Consider the following 18,049-nt stretch of genomic DNA (forward strand, 5'->3'; position numbering starts at 1 on the left):
ACATGTCTGTAGATGAAATTAGGAAATCCTTCAAAACCGTCTTTTGAAAGACTTTAACAGCAGTCCGACCCTTAAAATTCAGATATATAGTCAAATAAATGTTCGGCTGTTTCTGGTGAGTTCACGCCACTGGCTTTGAGCAGGAACATGGTGTTGTTGCGTTTAAAGCAGTTGTGGCTCGTTGCTGTTGTTTTGACAGCTCGTGTGAGTGAAGCTGCAGGGAAACCGAAACTGATCGAAGATGGGGCGGCATGTGAGTCCCGAGACAATACGGCGATCAGTTTGAAACCAAGTACAGTCTCCTCACCCGACGGGCCAGAGCCAGGCGAACTCGCAGCCGCGTTTAGTGTCCCGACTCTGGACGGGGAGTTCTCATACCAACCCGGTGCTCAGCAGGGTGCTCTCATCATTCACGCCTTCTCCAACAAGTCCGGGTTCCTGGAGTGCATGTGGAGCTCGGAGTCGTCCCTGAGTAGCCTGGTGGAGGAGCTGCCCAGCACCACCCAGGTGCTCTTTCTGTCCCTGGACGACTCTGCGGTCAGTGATGCTCTGTGGATGAGGGACCAGCTGCAACGGGTCGCCATGCACAGGTGACCGGGGAGGAACCACTGCCCTTAGGCAAAGTGTTATTTTTAAATTATTATTATTATTAAGGGGAAAGTCTATAGGTGAATAAAGAAGATAAAGAAAACTAATAGTTATTACCACGAAACATCCCCAGTTGAGTATCTTACTAACATCAAGACACTCATTTTATGTATTACAAGTTTTCTGGAATGTTATTTGTAAGTATGCAAATGAGGCATTCCCCTATTAAATAAATTGCATTCATTTTCATTTAGTTGACATAATGGAGTCAAAGGTTATTACAGAGGGAATTTTGGATACCTCTTTGTATCACTCCATGAATCAGTAAATAATGTACATCCATAAAAACAAAGCTAATTCTCCATGCTTGTAGCAATATCATGTTCTATAAATCAGGCTATAAATGATATATGAACAAACCCCGCTGTAAAAACCTTCAGAATATAGAATATATGAATAAAACTGGAAATGGTGGTGTATGTTAGTGCTACTGAAGCAGAGATTTATGGTTCACAGTATGAGAAAAAACACATTTTTGAGAAAACGGCCAGATATACGTTTTAAAAGTCCATACATTTTGTAATATAAGTGAATAAGGTAAAAAAAAACCTAATAGATAGCACTATGAAACCTCCACAGTTGTACAATTTACATAAGGATAATTATTGGTGAATTTAGGAGAAATCTACAGAAGCAAATGGACAGTGTAATAGTGTAGTAACATAACCAAATGTGTTTTTTGTTTGGATGTTTACTGTGTTGTACTGTCACATGTTGTAAGTGTTGACTTCTACAATAAAGAGATAATAACAATATTGCAGAATAGGCTATTCTCCTAAATAGATAACGTCCATCCATCGTCTACCGCTTATCCGTGGTCGGGTCGCGGGGGCAGCAGCTCCAGTAAGGATAGATCCATGTAAATAGATAACATGATATAAATAAATTAGCCTATAGAGATTTCCTGCCACTTCTTAACTACATGTCTACTCATGGTATTAAAGGTCAGTGTGTAGTTTATCCCAAATTTGAATAATCTGGATCAATTTGCCAACCAATTGAAATCCTGTTATTAGAGGTTTTTAAGGCCATCTGTCCCAGTATACAGGGGGTAGTATACAAATGGAACATTATCAGAAGAACCAGTGCTATATCACACTACACACAAAATAAACATACAGATATTAAGTGTCTTGATATCCTTTTGTTAGTAAATTCACATGCACATGCTCAACATCCTTTAGGAAAATAACAAAAAACTAATTTTTATTGTTACATTTATGAATAAATAAAATTACCAACATTATTATCACATTTACAAAACCAAACACAACATGTTTCCATAATAATGTGACATCTGTAAATATATGATCAATGACAAATGTGTTTCTGAATATTTAGCTGTGTAAATTCAGTCCTGTGGTAAAACTCAACTAAAAATGTTCAGCAACATGTGACATAAACTTTATCATTATTATTATATTTATTATGAGTATTTCCATTTTCTGCCACTTTATATACTTCTACTCTACTACATTTCAGAGGGTTATATTGTACGTTTTACTTCACTACATTATTTGACAGCTAAATGACTGTTTACTTATAAAATATTATCAGTTTTTATAGATTGAAATATGCAGTATAAAAAGTAGCTGCTTAAAATGCTAGCCATTGCTCTTTGATGGATGAAGTACTCAGATCCTTTACTTAAGTAAAAGTAAAAATACCACAATGGAGAAAACTCTGTCAAAAGTAACATTTCTGCATTAAAATTTTTACTTTAATAAAGTACAAAAGTATGAGCATCAATATATAAATATTGGTCACCACTTTGACAAACCACATTTAACCTCTTGCATGTTTCTGCAGTAATAAGTCGGTTCTGTCCAGGCTGCACTTCTCTCCGGTGCCAGTCTTCGCTCTGGGTAACTGGATACCCAATGTGCTTTACTACTGGCGCTGCATGGGGCGCGGCTGTGTCTTCTCCCAGGCCGTTTTCAAATCCAAGGGTAAGAGCCTACTGGGTCCAAATCTTTGACTGATTGTTGGGATTATTGGGACTTCCTTTCATTAGTATAATTTGTAAATTAATACTACTGACACCAACAAATATTGTATAATGGTAGAATCAGTAATATCTATTATATAAAGTCCTCTTTTTCTGGTATCTGAAGTTCCAAAATGTACAAAACCTTTAATAACAAAGTTGCTCTATTTGTTTTTGGGTGATGCATTTTGAATTCAAGAGCACAGGCCTATATATAATAACCATTTTGGTGCAATACAGCCAGGCTGTGTGAAATTATACTGCAGCAGGTCTGCCGTTGTCCTATCACAGGTTGAAGGTTTGTATTTGTCAGTTTATATATAAAATGTCATAAATATTTCAATAGAAAATGTTTAAATTGTGCGACTTTTCAGTCCCGCGTTGTCCCGGTTTTCTCACAGCAAGGTAAAGCGGTGAAAATATTCTAAACATAGCTTACACTTAAACTGATTTTTGTTTTAGGTGGCTAAAATAAGTTTTTGCTGCTGCTCCTGTGCACAGCAGAACCTTACTCATCTTCTGTGTCGAACACCATCTACTGTAGATAATATGCTGATACAACCCCTCTTCATTCCAAACTATCCGTTTAAATCTCACAGAAATATCCTGTTTTATGTGGAAACACGTCGCGAGCGAGCACTCTGTTATATTAATTTGAAAGTTTTTGTTTTTCTGTCCTCACAGGGTGGAAAATGCCTATAATTATCAAGAGACTAGATGCCAGGTATGATTGGCTCTCGACGCGCTGGGATCAGAGGACGTATCAGCTGACAGATGCAGGGGACGGGTGTGAACCTTCCCCCTCGGTGGCGGGTGCTGTGGCCTGGGTGTCTGAGGGCAGCTGCTCTTTCTTCACCAAGGTCTGTTGATATTAATGGTTATGGAGTGAGCTGCCACTTACTCAGATTGTTACCTCCAGATCTTAAAGGTCTGCGATGGCGTTGTTGACGTTCAGCAAAGTAGTATCCGGCAACTATTTGGTCTATTTGATCATGGTCCATATTTAACTACCCAACCAGCTAACCATAATTAACCTTTATGAAAATAACCAACCATGCCTAAACTTTATTTATTTTAGTTTAATTACAAACCCACATAATATGCAGTTGGAACGCACTTTTGTTTGTCAATTATCTTTGTCATTTCTGCTTCATAAATCACATAATTATCAAAAATGTTGATGTTTCCTGTCGTTTGCCTAATGGACTAATTGGCACATTTAATTTCACTCTATATAAATTACATAACCCGCTACACGAAACGCTCACTTCTTCCACCCGTCTGAGATGTGACCCTCATTTACTCCCACTCATACTTTCATAAGCCAGCTAAAACAACAAGAGGAAATATAAGAGGAAGTCTGGAATAATAATATTTTTCTGTTTGGTTTTATGACTTGGCGGCTGAACAGCTCGTCCTTTAATCTCATGGATGGCGGTTTGATCTCCAGCTCCTCTTGTCTACGTGTCAAAAACTATTTGACACCAATTTAGATAGGTGATTAATCGTTAAGTTCATTTATCAAGAAAAAATGCCAAACTTTCTCTAGTTACAGCTTCTGAAATTTGAGGATTTGCTCCTTTTTATTTTGGATTATGGACAGTTTATTTAGAAAAACAAAAAATATTCTTTAACTCGGGGAAATTGAAATCTGCATTTCTCACTATTTTCTTACATTTTATAGCCCAAACCATTAATCAATTTACTATAAAGAATAATCAACAGATTATGCAACTGTACTGCTTTCTCTTCTTTGTTCTCTTCCAAACTTTGTTTTTAAACACACAGGAAGTATACATTTTCATCTAATATGGCATTATCAACCCTAACCCCTCCAGGTGCAGAGCATGACAAAATCCAACGCCTCCGGTGTCCTTGTGTACGCTCTCCCTGGTAACCCGATCCAGGACATGAACTGTGTCGGGGGCGAGTGCGACACAACACTGGGCATCCCCGCTGCCATGGTGCATCTGGAGGTTTCGGTCGCTCAGGCGCTCCAGTAAGACCGACTGACCTGAAGGATTAAAAGCTTCTCTCACTTTGATGACTAACATCCTTGAACATAGATTAACTGAACACTTTAAAGGTTAAAGTATTTACTCTCTGAAGTCTGTTTGCTTCCTTTTTAATGAAGCTGCAAACCTAGACACAACTTTAAATAATGTTTCCAAAATATGTTATGATGGGGGGGAAATGTCCTCCCCTAGAAATGTCTTCATTCCTTGTCTCTAAAGAACAGATCATTAGATTTTAAAGGTGTTATTTGTTGTTTCAAGCTCATTGAAATCGCTGTAAATTGTTTTAATTTTGTATCATCGTGTATAAAATTTGACATCTTTTTCCACGTTGCTCATCTCATTGTGGTGTGATACTTTTGAATTTGTATTGTAGGGATGGACAGCAGGTGTACTTGTCCTTCCAGTACACACCGTCCCCAAACTTCTTCATCGGTATTGACCACGAGGGGTCGCTGGCTGAGATGGGCTGGTTCATCTATCCCTCGTTCAGCTTCATCAACTGGCAGGCACAGTGGTGAGGACTGAAGGGTTTGAAGAGACTTCATTTTATTTATTTATTTATTGACTTTACTAATAGATCTGCACTTCAGATGATAAGTGGAAAGGGGTGAGGGGCTGTTTGAATGTCTCTTAATATAGAGCTCAATAATCCGGCTGGTAGACCAGGAAGTGTAGACGAAGATTATAATAAAGTAAAACTACTCATTTTTACTTTGAATCTCTTACGAAGAATCCCTAACTAGATAAATCTGCTTCTTCCAAATCTTCAAATTGAATTTAAAATCTTTTTTTTCCACAATTTGAAATGTAGATTTACTGAATCTGCCCCCAAAAAACTATTTCTTGATAATTATAATGTGTATACCCACTAAACAACCTTTCCACAGAGTCATTCTTACACTTTCCATACGTGAAAAGTATGTTTTTGCAATTATCTCTGACTTTCTTCTTTCTCTAGGTTTGATTTTTATGCAGATCTGCAGATTAAACTTCAAAGTCCTGCAAAGGTCGTTTCTGTTTTTAACAAAGTCCAAATGCAGGGGGAGAAAGGAGCCGTGGCCACAGTTGACCTTCCAATAGGTAAATTCAGAAACCATATGCGACTGATGTTAACCTTTACATGTGCAAAGAATGAAAGTTACACTTTTTGTATGAAGTATGAGAGGACTAGATTTAAGTCTAACCTTGATGATATAATCCATCTATTAGACACTGCTCAATACAACTAACCCTGATCTAAACAAACACATTAGCGTGGACAGGTTAGGAAATCAGTAATAGAGCATAAGCATTTTAATGATCCGAACATTTGTCCCTCTTTGTCTCTCTGCAGCGCTGTCGAACTTTGACATGCTGGAGCTCGATGCGTCGCTGTCGTGTCCCGGCAAGAGAGACTCGTCCTGCGCTCACTGGGATCACACGGTGCAGCTGTTTGTCTGCTGTGATCCTCTCGGTCCGTACTGCAACATGGAGCTGGGCCGATGGATCACCGCCTTCCGTAGGTGAGATGCCGATGTGATGTAAGAAGGATACAAAAGATGATGGTAATAATTACTGTTCATATTAACAATACACAGCTTTTCGTGGAATGAATACATGTATGTATATGTGCTGTCTGTTGGGCTTTAAACATCTAAATATGTGAGATATATCGTAAGTCTGTTTTGCTTCTTTTTATTGACAAATAATTGAGCACAACAGTATTTTAACCTATATACCATTCACACAAAAAACATTTTAAATTTGTTGCTAGAGCACTTAGTTCTTTCTGACAGCAGAAATAGTGGTTTGTTGAAACAGAAGAAAACGCCCATGTTGTCGCATATTAAAAGATTTTCAATATTGATGTCAGCCGTATTACCCGTGTTTCCATGTAAAAAGGAGTTATGTGGTCCAAAACGTGTTTTTTTTTCCTGTGAGAATCCTGTTGTTTTATCTGATGTGTGTGATATGATTTTACTGTATTTGTCATCTTGGCAGAGGTACTGGGCACTGGTTGACAGACGTGTCTCCTCTGATCCCCCTGCTGGACAGCAACAAATGCACCCTCACCATGAAGACGGTGCCGTGGGCGATGCCGTGGATCGCCTCCCTCAACCTGAGATTCAGTGTCGGCAATCGGACAGGTATTAACTGTCATAACACTGAAGCTGCTTTTGAAAACTGTGAAACCCATCGTGATGTCTGTGGCTGTTCTGAGCAGGTAGTGTTGCAGTGCTGCTTTAGGTTGAAAGATCAGGAGCATGTCAGTCGCCTGAAAACAATGAGAAGTTAGTTATTGTAATTTGTCTCACAGATTTGACTCGTGGAGGCACTTAAGGTTCTTTAAAACACTTCAGCTGCTAATGATACACACATTTCAAGATTCAGAGTGACTTACACTTCAAGGATTACACCAAATTCTCGACTCGGAGGAAATGTTATGCTCAGATCTGAACTCTCCCACTGTGAGAGTAGATATAATGAATAATGAATGACTGAGTCGGGCATGATGAGAATAAATATGTTTATTTGAGACATGCCGTCATGTGCTTTAGATTTTATGATGCGATTCTTTTGTTTTTTTTAATTTGGCTAATATTACATCATTTGACTTGTTTCACTGTTCACACACAAATTATTATTATTATTATTGATTAGACTTTATTGATGAGTATTTCTACTCTGTGCTACTTTTATTTTAGTAAATCTGAACACTTATTCAACTACTAGTATTTTGTCAAGTAAACACTTTAATTAAATACAAAGCCTTCTGTGTTGCAGATTATCGCGTAGAGACGCTCCGCCCCTTCAGAGTGACGCCACTTTACAGCGGGGGAACCTTCGACAAGAACTACAACAAGAGACACCAGCCAACCGAAGTCTCCGTCCCGGCATCAACCAAAAAGGTAACAGATGTGACGGCCATCATCATTGACCATTTAAAGAGCTGCGTGTCTGTCAGCATGTGTGTGTCTGTCCTCAGGTGGAGCTGTACGCCGTCATCACGGCCCACGGCTACGATGACAACCACTGTGGAGAATTTTGTATCACCTCCCATCACTTCTTGATCAACGCTGTTTTTAACAACAGCCTCACATTCGACTCTGCAGGTGAGAAATGTATGAAGGGACATTTAAAGGAGGTATTTGACAACACAATCCTACTTCAAGGTCCATTTTTAGTAGCTGTAGTGGAGCTCTTAAAACACATCACATCGTCTTCATCAGCAGATGGACTTTACCCACTTGTAATGGACTTCTTATCCATGTGGCTGTAAAGTTAAGTCAATATCAAGGAGAAGTCCTTAAAGTGTAGTCTAACAAATACATGTAAGACATGTTGACGTCTTCGGTCCAACCAACAGTTGTTCTGTTCACAATGATAATCAGAAATGTTCAAGAAATCTTCACATTTGAGAAGAAATGTTTGGCATTTTTGATTTGACAGTGAAGTTCTTGTTAATGAATGTTCTTTTGATCAACTAATAATGAATACATTGGCATGAGGACTGCACATTGACTGTAGGGTCATTTCTTGCACTGATTGTCGTACTTTTCGGGGTCATGGCGGGGAACCATCAGGAACACCTCTGGGCTGCACTCTGCGGGTGAAAGAGGGCGGGGTACCAAACGAACACGGCACGTGGCTGTACGGGCGAGGAGGCTGGTGCGACGGACTACAGGTCGACCCCTGGAGGACAGATATCACCAAACAGGTACTGGTGTACGCCCCCAAACTTTATCATTTTATCCTAATTGCATTATCAATCTCAAACTTTTAATCTATAGCTGTTGTTTAACGCTGCATCGATTAATATATTTATGGATTAAATGTGTATAATGAAAGGTTTCGATCGTAGTGATGAAGCCACAGAGAATTATCACCCGACTCTGCGGCTCCCCTCAGTTTAACGGAGCGTTTTAGCCTCTTTCAGCTCATAGTTTTGGTTTTACGGCCGGCTACTTTACGCTAATAACTGACTGCACACTACCAGCTCAGCACCAAACAGCAGACAGACCCAGTTAGCGACTAGCTGGTGAACATAGTGGAACATTAAGCAGCTAAAGAGCCAGATATTATATATTGTAAACCACAAACAGATAAAAGAGGTCTGAATATTGGAGTTAAATTCATCCGGTGGACAGAAACACAACTGTAAATAAATAATAACGATGAATAATGATATTAACTTCTGATAATATGCCTGTTTTGTGTGAGATTTTCTGTTCGAGACACACACACACACATTCATGGTTATTTAACTTAAGTTTAAAGCCTCTCTTCCTCCAGTACAAGAACCTGGCACTGAAATCAAGGTCACACTGAAGTAAAACTATGCGAGTGAAGTAAGCCTATTTAGAATTAAGGAGCACTTAATTATTCTGAAGTGAGTTATTGACCATAAAGGCTCCTGATATAATCATGTACACTCCTGACTTGTGTTCTGCCTGCAGCGCTCTCATGTTCTCAGCAGTCGTGTGCAGTACAGACTTGAGATCAGATCTCCTCAAAGATTTAACAGTAAAAATACAGAACTGCATGTTTTCAGTGTTATATTTTCACTTTAAGAGAGGATGCTACATTTGAGCCACAATTCACACAATCTTTATGTCAGTTGTTTCAAAGAAAAATCATTCAGAGGTAATAATAATAGCAAAGATTTACCTGTTTATGTCAAGATGAGAAAAGTTTGAGTCTAATATTTTGAATGTTCAGCGCCTGACTTACAAAGGTTTATTGATGAACAGATATTGTAACATGTGTGAGCTACTACAGCTGCAAGCCGATTATTTAAGGTTACTTTAAGTCTGATTGTAAGAAAATTAGACAATTGTGGTAAAAACTGGTGCATTGTGTGTGTGTGTGGGGGGGGGGGGGTGTTGTGTGTTGCTGTTAGTTTTTGATACACATTTTAAAAATGTGGATTTACTCATTTTATATAATTGATTCTAATGTATATATTATTTAATTAGTTGTATTGTTGGCACAATAGAACATTACACGATGTACTCTATTTTTGAATAGATTAACCGGGATGCAAAGAACGGGCAAGGGGCGTAACATGGGGGCACCAAAGGCCTTGTGTTAATATATAAAAAAGTACCCATTGAAGATGCAATACATTGAGATTGGTTAACAGGTTAATCGTAATCGGAGGCCAGTGAAGATTCACAACTCTATAATCAACATGGCGTGTAAATAAGGGTCATTCATAAACAAGCCCCCCTTTTCTTTTGTCCTCTTGTTTTTTAGCCACATTTGATTTATTGTTATCTATTTACATTTACCAGTTATCTTTTCTACTATGACACTTTAAAAAAAAAAGTGCATTTTATGGAATATTTATAACGATAATCATTATTTACTCGTTACGTCCACAAGGTGTAGCTAGGGGGAAGAGGGGGACAATACCACAACAACCAAGGATTGAACGAGTCAGTAGGAGTGAACGTGTATAATGGTTTATTTCACAAATAAACTGGTTCCAATGAACTCTCAAAAGTAGGGGGGGAGGAAGGGGCCAACTGGTTGAGCCAAACAAAAGAAATAAATATAACAAAACAAGGCCTGGCTACAACTGTCCTTGCAACAAAACACAAAAGCCTTTACTAACTGATCTAACAACAAGTGTAAAACACATACAGAGGTGGCAACAACCTGCTAAACGAGTGTTTCTAACAAAGAAGTCTCTACATGGATGAAAATGTACAGGGCACGCACGCACGCACGCACGCACGCACACACACACACACACACACACACACACACACACACACACACACACACACACACACACACACTGCTTGGTCTGGGGACGTCAGCAGTAGACCACGACACAGGCTGAAGAGAGAGTCAGCGCTTCCTGGTCCTCCTTTATTGAGGGCCCTTCCTCCTGATAGGCCAGCCAATCAGGTATTCACCACCTAATTAGCTGACAGGTGAGAGAAGAGGGGGAGGAGAGAAAAACACAGCAAGACCAACACACAACCTGCCTGGCACGTAACACTCGTTAAAGCCAATGGAAAGATGTCCACTGTTGTCCTCAGCCATATTCAGATGTAGTTTAGACTCTTTGTTGTGAAAGCCTAGTGGGGGTATCGGCGGTGTCCTCCCTAGATCAGTTTGAGGTTAGATACATTTGTAAATTTGTAGATCACAACCACCTGAGTAATGCGTGTTAATAGAAGTTCTTCAACGTTTGCCCGATGAAGACATCTGTGAGATCGAAACGTTGATTCTTTCTTTATTCACTGAGTGTGTGTGTAACCTCTCTGCTTCTGTCCACTTTCAGCTGAACACGAGTGAGTTTAATTCAAACACTGTTGTCTACTTCGGCTTGTTTGAGGGGAAGGATCCTAATCCATCTCAGGATCCTGGATACATCATCATGTCTTCTTTTCTTGTCTTTTATAAATGACTCCTGTAAAAGTCTACATTTTAAAATGTGATGTGAATTAATTAATGTAACACTGAATATACAATCAAAGTCAAAGATTAAATTTTTATTTTCTTAATGCTTTCATTGACTGTTTCATTGCCCTTGCCGGACCGGAAAGTAACCTTTAGGCTTTTAAAAGATTAAAAACAGCACTGATGGAAACTATCACCTCCCAAGCTCGCCCAGCAGCACCATCCCATTGGTATTTTATCTCAAGACGTTACCCTGACGTCAACAATAAGGAACCTTGCAGCTAAATAGCCCCTCCATGTGCTTTTTATACCTCAAGCTGAGGATGCATTGTTCTGAGATCAGCAGCCTCTTCTCACTAATTACATGTAATCATGTCCAACTTGAAACTTTGAGGTGCAGATAGTGTTTCTCAGTGAGTCATCCTCCTGTTGTACTTCTCATGTGAAGTGAGTCCTCTTAACTTCAACAACAGAAGATGTGCTTCTTACTTCCGCTTTCTTTTTTTAACTTTTCTTTGACACTGCTGATTCTATTTGTGTAGCAAGGGAGGGCGGACTGCAGATGTGGAACGGGAATGGGCAGAAATTAGTCACTGGAAACTGAATTTGAATCACATAACGTGAATATTTTGCATTGAAAAACTGAATCTGAATAGCATCATTTGAAATTGAATTTATTTATTTGGAGCTCACATTTCAAATTCAGTTCTCAAAATTAAAGAACTGAATGAGGACGTATATAGAGTTGAATCTTCCGTGAGGATCGAATATAGTTTGTTTCATAATATTACATTCAGTTTGAAGTTTATATGAATTCAGTTCAAGCTAATAAATTCAATTTCAAATTATGCTTTTAATTTTTTCAATGGAATTAATGAAGTTAACAAATTAAATTAAGTGACTTCAGTTTTTTAATGCAATTATTCAAGTTCAGAAATTCAAATATAAATGATTCAAATTCACTTTTTATAGTGACACATATTTTTGCCTGAAGGTTCAAATGGTTGTTGCAGACGTAGCTACAATACCAGCTGTTTATAATATTTATTGCATGTGTTTAGAAAAAAAATCAAATAGATTTTCTTAGTTGCAACTCGTGGACATCATGCATCTTCTTACATCACATTCATTAATATCTAAAGTGATTTACAAGAAGATAATTCTACTGCCAATGCGTGAGACTATACATTTATTTGCTTCTTTTTTATTTTTTTCATCAATGACAGTATTAAAAAACATAAACATACAAAAAACTTAAGACATTCATTTAAAAATAACAATACGTCATTGTATCATACATGAGTAGAAAGGTTAGTGGTTTCAAAGTTTGTATTATTTATAACAGAACTGTTCCACAGTGTGTAAGTAACATTACAGGTATAATTTCTCTGCATTAGCTTAGCTTGGTTCATACAATTAATACACAAATCCCTCTGGCCAACAGGAAATACAATTCAAGAGTACTTAGCCTACTGAACATTTTAGAACTTTAAACTCCATTTTAGGCTTATTTGGTTTAATGACGCCTCTTTTATAACAATTGTTTTTTATCTTCCCTATCTATGTTGAATAGCTACACGTAGAAAACTAACTCGCTGAAGTTGAAGTGAACCTCATGGCAAAGTCACATGTGAAGTCACAGCAAAATGTTTTATTTGTGACTACAGATACATGTGCTTGTTAGACTTTGGCGCAGGTTTCTCTGCAGTTCTTCTCAGTCTCAAACTGGTTGCTGTTTCCCATACAGCCTCCGAACCAGAACTGAGCGCAGGAATTAGCGATGGCGTCGAAGTACCACTTCACCACGTAGTCCCGGCACGGTCCTGGATCCAGCACGTGGTCGCAGCGCTCCACTGGAGACAACAAAAAACAAGAATTGTCAACTTTACAGAAGACTAAAAAGTCTACAGCCATCAAAGTGTGTTGTCATGCTAACATTTGATTATTAGCACTTAATACAAAGTACAGCTAAGAGTTATCAGAATGTCATTATAGTGTTGCAGGTATAAGCGTTGGACAATTTTGACCAGATGGTGTCACAAGAAGAAATGTCTGGGGATCACCAAAGTTATTATAGTTCATCCTGAGGGGATCATGAACTACATATTATGGTAATCCATTAAATAGTTGTTGAGACATGTCACTCAAAACCTCCAAAATGGGCATCATGGTGGCACTAATGAAGTCTGAAAAGTCAGGAGGATCCCCAAAGTCAGTCGAATTCATCCTCTGGAGACCATGATTTTGAGAAAAAACTTGTGCCAAATCGAGAAGATGTTGAGATATTTACATCTGGACCAAACCAACAGGTAGACATCACCATACCCGAAGCCACGCTGGTAGACAGGCTAAACCTAAATCTGTGAGGGGCTGAGTAAAACCCCGCTACAGAAAAATGTGAGTGGAAATTAATTAAGTGTTATAATTACAGATAATTTAGGTTTAGCACTTTCATGCACATTTTGACATTCAGATTCATGTTAAAGATCATTCTTGAATTCTTAATAAACTTAATTCATTCGGTTTAATGGATTTATTATTGAATCTTTTTCTGATTCTTTTGTGTTGAAACCTTCACGTTTTAGATAAAATGTCAGTAAATGTATAACATTAGTATTTCACAGCCAGTAGTATATCTGATTTAGTTGAAAGGCTTTGACCTTATCGTCTCAACATTTTCAAATAAATAATAATACAAGTGCAGAGGAATTAAAATGTAAAACAAAATGTCATGTTGGAAAACATTCACCTCATATTTATGTTTCTTGATTTTTAACATTTTATCTTTATTTTTTTCAATCTTTTCATCTGTTACCTGATACGTGGGTGTCAGAAGACGGCAGAGGAGGAGTGGGAGAAGTCGAAGAAGATGGCGGTGGTGTCCTCTCCTCAGCCTTCCAAGTTGGACCCACCGGCCCGATGGCTCCTGTCATCACTACATGGCGATTTGGGTCCTTCATATCAAACTTTGGGGGGAACTCTGTAACAGGTCTGTAGGGTTCCCTGTCAAAGAATGGAAATCTCTGAGTCTCTGAGGCGCTTCTGTCGTCCGTCTTGGGTCTCTGTAGAGTGATGGGTTCTCTGTCGGGTTGTGGCGCTGGAGGACCACGCTGTAACAGAGCAGAGAGTGATTTAATCTACTGAACCGTCATTTATCCAGATAAGATAATACAAACGTCATGTTATAACACCTGAGACCGATGCATTTACTATTGAAAACCACTAGATGTGCATAGATGGATTACTGAACAGACCGAAGAGTCAGGGGCCCCCATGACCTTCACCTACAAAAAAGCCAATCAAAGAGAGACATACCAACCAAGTAGAGACTCAAAATGACCAAAAAAGACTACAAAGAGACCAAAACAACTACAAACAGATGCTGAACAGCTGCATCAAGACACAAAGACACCACCACCACAACCACAAACAGACACAAAATGACTAAACAAAACAATAAAGTCTGTGTGTCTTGCTCCTATGTCCATATGTACCATAACTATTGGACAACTTACATTTTTTTGACCGGATGATGGACCGCTAGATGAAAAGTTAAAGGATCACCAAACAATTAATCCAGAGGGGACCATGAATGTCACAACCACATTTCAAAGCATCCAATTGTTGTTGAGACATTTGGATGCATTGACATTTCACTCAAAACCAGAAATGTCAACCTCATGGTAGCGCTAGAGGAAGTCAGGGGATCAGCAAAGTCCGTAAGATGTATCCTCTGGGAACAATGAATGTCTGTACACATTTTTGTGTCAATCCATTTAGTAGATGTTGAGACATTTCATTTGATAAATAAAGATGTTGACCTGCATGTGGCGCCCAGAGGAAAAGTCAGGGGATCACTAAGGTCCTTCAGATGTATCCTCTGGGAACAATGAACATCTGTACCAAATGTAATGAGAGACTGCCCAGATGTGACCAGTGATATGTTAAACTGTTGTAACTAGTTGACAAAGAGGTAGAGCATTTACTGGTCGCTTCTCCTCACCACTATCTGAACCCTCCTGAAGTCTCCTGTGAAGGTGGGGGTGTCTGTATCGGTCCTGTACGGAGGTTCTCGAACGTTACCGGAGACCTCGGGAATTCCCGGAGGCAGTCTGGAGCTCGGCACGGAGCTGAACAAATGTCTCTCTCCGTCCTCACAGATACGACTCAGAAGTTTTCTCTCCAGAGCTGCAAGACCAAAAGAGTAAATATAGAGTTATAGACTCCTCTGTGTAGCTTAAGTAAGTAAAGCCACAGTCTGAATGTGAGCAGTGTGTTGCTCATGAGGACCATGGTTTGGAGAACAAAGCAGTTCAGTATCATATCCATTTAAAGCTGCTGGAGGGACCGTTGCTTACTGCTGCCACCCAGTGTCAGCAGAAGAAATTGTAAAGTAAATCCTACTTGATGTGCACATTAATTTCAATTCTTGAGTCCAAATCTTGTTTTCTTGTTAGTGAATGTGAAAACTGTGTCCTGTGGAAGTTTGCACATCAATTATGGATGCAGATTTCTTCCTCAGTGCAGTGTTTGTCTTTCAGTATTTTACATTACATACATTGTTAAAGGGTTGGTTCACCAAATTACAAAATTGAAAACAACAAAATCTATAGATTACCCTCAGGCATATCACAGTTTTGGTTTTAATATGCAACAATATGATTTTGTTTGTGGTGCTCACAGCTTTGAAAAATTATATTTAAAACAATTCAAAGCACTATTATTTTCCAGTGTCTTCAATACTCTTAATAGCCTAATCTACAAAACACTGTTTTTAGTGTTTTCATATTAATTCCATAATTGATATGTTCTGATCCACTAAAGTTAAGCAGGATACGAGATAAATAAATCCCTGTTTTTATTATCTTTGCTGCAGTCCTGACTGTAAGGGAGCCGGGAGGGACAATTGAGTGAAATTCTTCTTTGTCTTGGAGAGGAGAGGGAGACACACCTGTTGGAGATCTGCCCTCTACTAACCAAAATACCAAGGCAAATTCCCTGTACATATTCATGTAGGCCTAGGATTCTGATGCGATCACATAATAAGAACGTCTCACCTGGAAGTGTTTTGAACTCATCGATCAGGTACATGTGGTCGCTGTCGGGGTCAGAGGCCATGAGATTGAGCTCCTTCTTGAACTCCTCGTAGAGAGGATCGCTCTCATTCACCACCCCGATCACAAACATCTCTATGTCACTCCCTTGAGCTTCTGACACGGCGCTCTCCAGACTGAGCACGTCTCTTTTATCGGCCTGACCGTCCGTGATGATGATGGCCACCTTCCTCACACCTGCCCGCGCCGCCTTGAACACCTGGTTGGCCTGTTGGATGGCACTGCCTGTGAACGTCCCCTCGCCCAGGTAGGTCATGGAGCGCACCGCAGTCTTGATCTCATCGCGAGTGGCTTGCTGTCTGAGACTGACCACCACCATGTTGATGTGGCTGTAGAGGACAACACCCACCCGTGTGGTGTCCCGGCTCACCGAAGCTCGGTCGATCAGGGTGTTTACAAAGTCTTTGATCAGGTTGAAGTTGTCGGGGCCGACGCTCTCAGAGCTGTCGATCACAAAAACCAGCTCCAAGGGGGTTTGTCGGCAGGACACTCCACAACCTAATGAAACAGAGACAGGTTAACGACACATGGACATAAAGGATTGACAAACATTGAAAATGTGAGTTTCTGATTACTTACTGCATATCGATCTCACTATTTTGATGATTTCTTCCCTCTGTGAAAGACAGAAAGTGCAATACTTTTACTACGAACTGATTTGTCACTGAGTTACAGTAAAGAAATAAATCTGTAATTACAAGGGTAAAGTTCTGGCTTTCAGCTTTAATTTGAGGTTTGAATCCAAAGCAGTTGGAACAGTCTAGGACTTTTATACAGATCCCTCCAATTTTAGGATAAAGCCGGACAAAGCCTATGTACACTCAAAATGATTGTGAAAACCCTCAAACATCCATCCTTCCATCCATTTTGTGATGCTTATACGGGATTAGTTTGTGGTGGCAGCAGGTATCAAGGTACTCCAGACGCCAGATAATATACATACTCCCTCCGGCATGTTCTGGGTCGACTCCAGGGTCTGCTATCAGTTTGACGTGCGTGGAAAAATCTCGAAAGGAGGTCGCCCAGAAAGCATCCTGATCAGATGCACAAACCACTTCAACTGGCTGCTTTCTACTCCAAGCTCCCTCCAAATGTCTAAGCCCCTTATCGTACTGTAGCTCTATAATACCACCCTAATGTCTCCTACCCTCAAACACCCTTCAAACCAAAAGTGTGACAAGAATGATGACTATTTCAGGAAAGAAAATGACTTTATTTCCCCTAAAGTTGGGGGTTATATATGAAACAGGGCGAGAGCTCTTCCGCTGTTTATTTGATGTGCATGTGTACGCCTTCAAGTTAAAGCTGACAGACTTAAACCCAAAGTACTGAAAGCAGCTCAATAATGAAAAAAACACAGTAACCCTATATTGCTGACAGCTCCGCATGATATTCCACGTAATGAGTGATGCACTTTACTTACTGTAAGTCCAGGGTCTCCCTTCTGCCCAGCTCTACCCTGTGATTTGAAAGAGATCGTCATTTATTAGCTTTTCACATATTGAGAGATTTCCTTTAGGGCACTTGGATCATTCTAAAAAACTGAATCCAGTACCAAAGATCCTGAGGCTCCGGCCTCTCCAGCTTCTCCTCTATTTCCTCCTTTGCCTTTTTCACCTTTGAACCCTCGATCCCCCTGCAAAAGAAAAGAAACATCATCTTGAATCACACAGTAGGTCTGCCATAGAAAGGGGTATCCTATCCCCCCCTTACAGAGCCCCTGATATGCACATATATGTACAACTGCAATTGAAAACGTGTAATGGATCATAGATTAATGTAAACATGTTGTATGCAGCTTACTGAATGTATTTTTCTAAATGCTGAAAATATCATTCACGTTTATTTGAAACCACATAACTTCATATTTTGTTTTAATTTCATGCTGT

At 39.4% G+C, this 18,049-nt stretch overlaps 2 protein-coding genes across 5 annotated transcripts in view; one reads left to right on the forward strand and one right to left on the reverse strand.

Moving 5' to 3' along the window:
* LOC115021092 (uncharacterized) lies at positions 1-13,841 on the forward strand. 3 transcript variants are annotated; one of them, XM_029451239.1, is made up of 12 exons: positions 1-590; positions 2,458-2,597; positions 3,320-3,495; positions 4,474-4,634; positions 5,027-5,167; positions 5,612-5,733; positions 5,987-6,155; positions 6,634-6,779; positions 7,417-7,541; positions 7,619-7,745; positions 8,217-8,350; positions 12,794-13,841. In XM_029451239.1, exons 1-12 carry the CDS (start codon positions 148-150, stop codon positions 12,809-12,811), a joined length of 1,902 nt encoding a protein of 633 aa, XP_029307099.1. In that variant the 5' UTR covers positions 1-147; the 3' UTR covers positions 12,812-13,841. The 3 variants fall into 3 exon arrangements, with proteins under 3 accessions (XP_029307099.1, XP_029307098.1, XP_029307096.1); XM_029451238.1 differs by having other exon boundaries at positions 13,356-13,841; XM_029451236.1 differs by lacking the exon at positions 12,794-13,841 and adding an exon at positions 10,928-11,150.
* The window catches only part of col28a1b (collagen, type XXVIII, alpha 1b), a 23,877-nt gene continuing 18,048 nt past the window's right edge, over positions 12,221-18,049 (reverse strand). For both annotated transcript variants that reach the window (XM_029451234.1, XM_029451235.1), the window contains exons 29-35: positions 17,716-17,796; positions 17,584-17,619; positions 16,740-16,776; positions 16,104-16,658; positions 15,050-15,234; positions 13,862-14,156; positions 12,221-12,899 (exon numbers count right to left, since the gene is read on the reverse strand). In XM_029451234.1, the coding sequence (XP_029307094.1) occupies positions 12,727-12,899; positions 13,862-14,156; positions 15,050-15,234; positions 16,104-16,658; positions 16,740-16,776; positions 17,584-17,619; positions 17,716-17,796 (1,362 nt within the window). In that variant the 3' untranslated portion in view covers positions 12,221-12,726. The remainder of the gene's footprint in view (positions 12,900-13,861; positions 14,157-15,049; positions 15,235-16,103; positions 16,659-16,739; positions 16,777-17,583; positions 17,620-17,715; positions 17,797-18,049) is intronic.

Source organism: Cottoperca gobio, chromosome 16 (genome assembly GCF_900634415.1).
Source record: "Cottoperca gobio chromosome 16, fCotGob3.1, whole genome shotgun sequence".
In the NCBI taxonomy this organism is placed as follows: domain Eukaryota; kingdom Metazoa; phylum Chordata; class Actinopteri; order Perciformes; family Bovichtidae; genus Cottoperca; species Cottoperca gobio.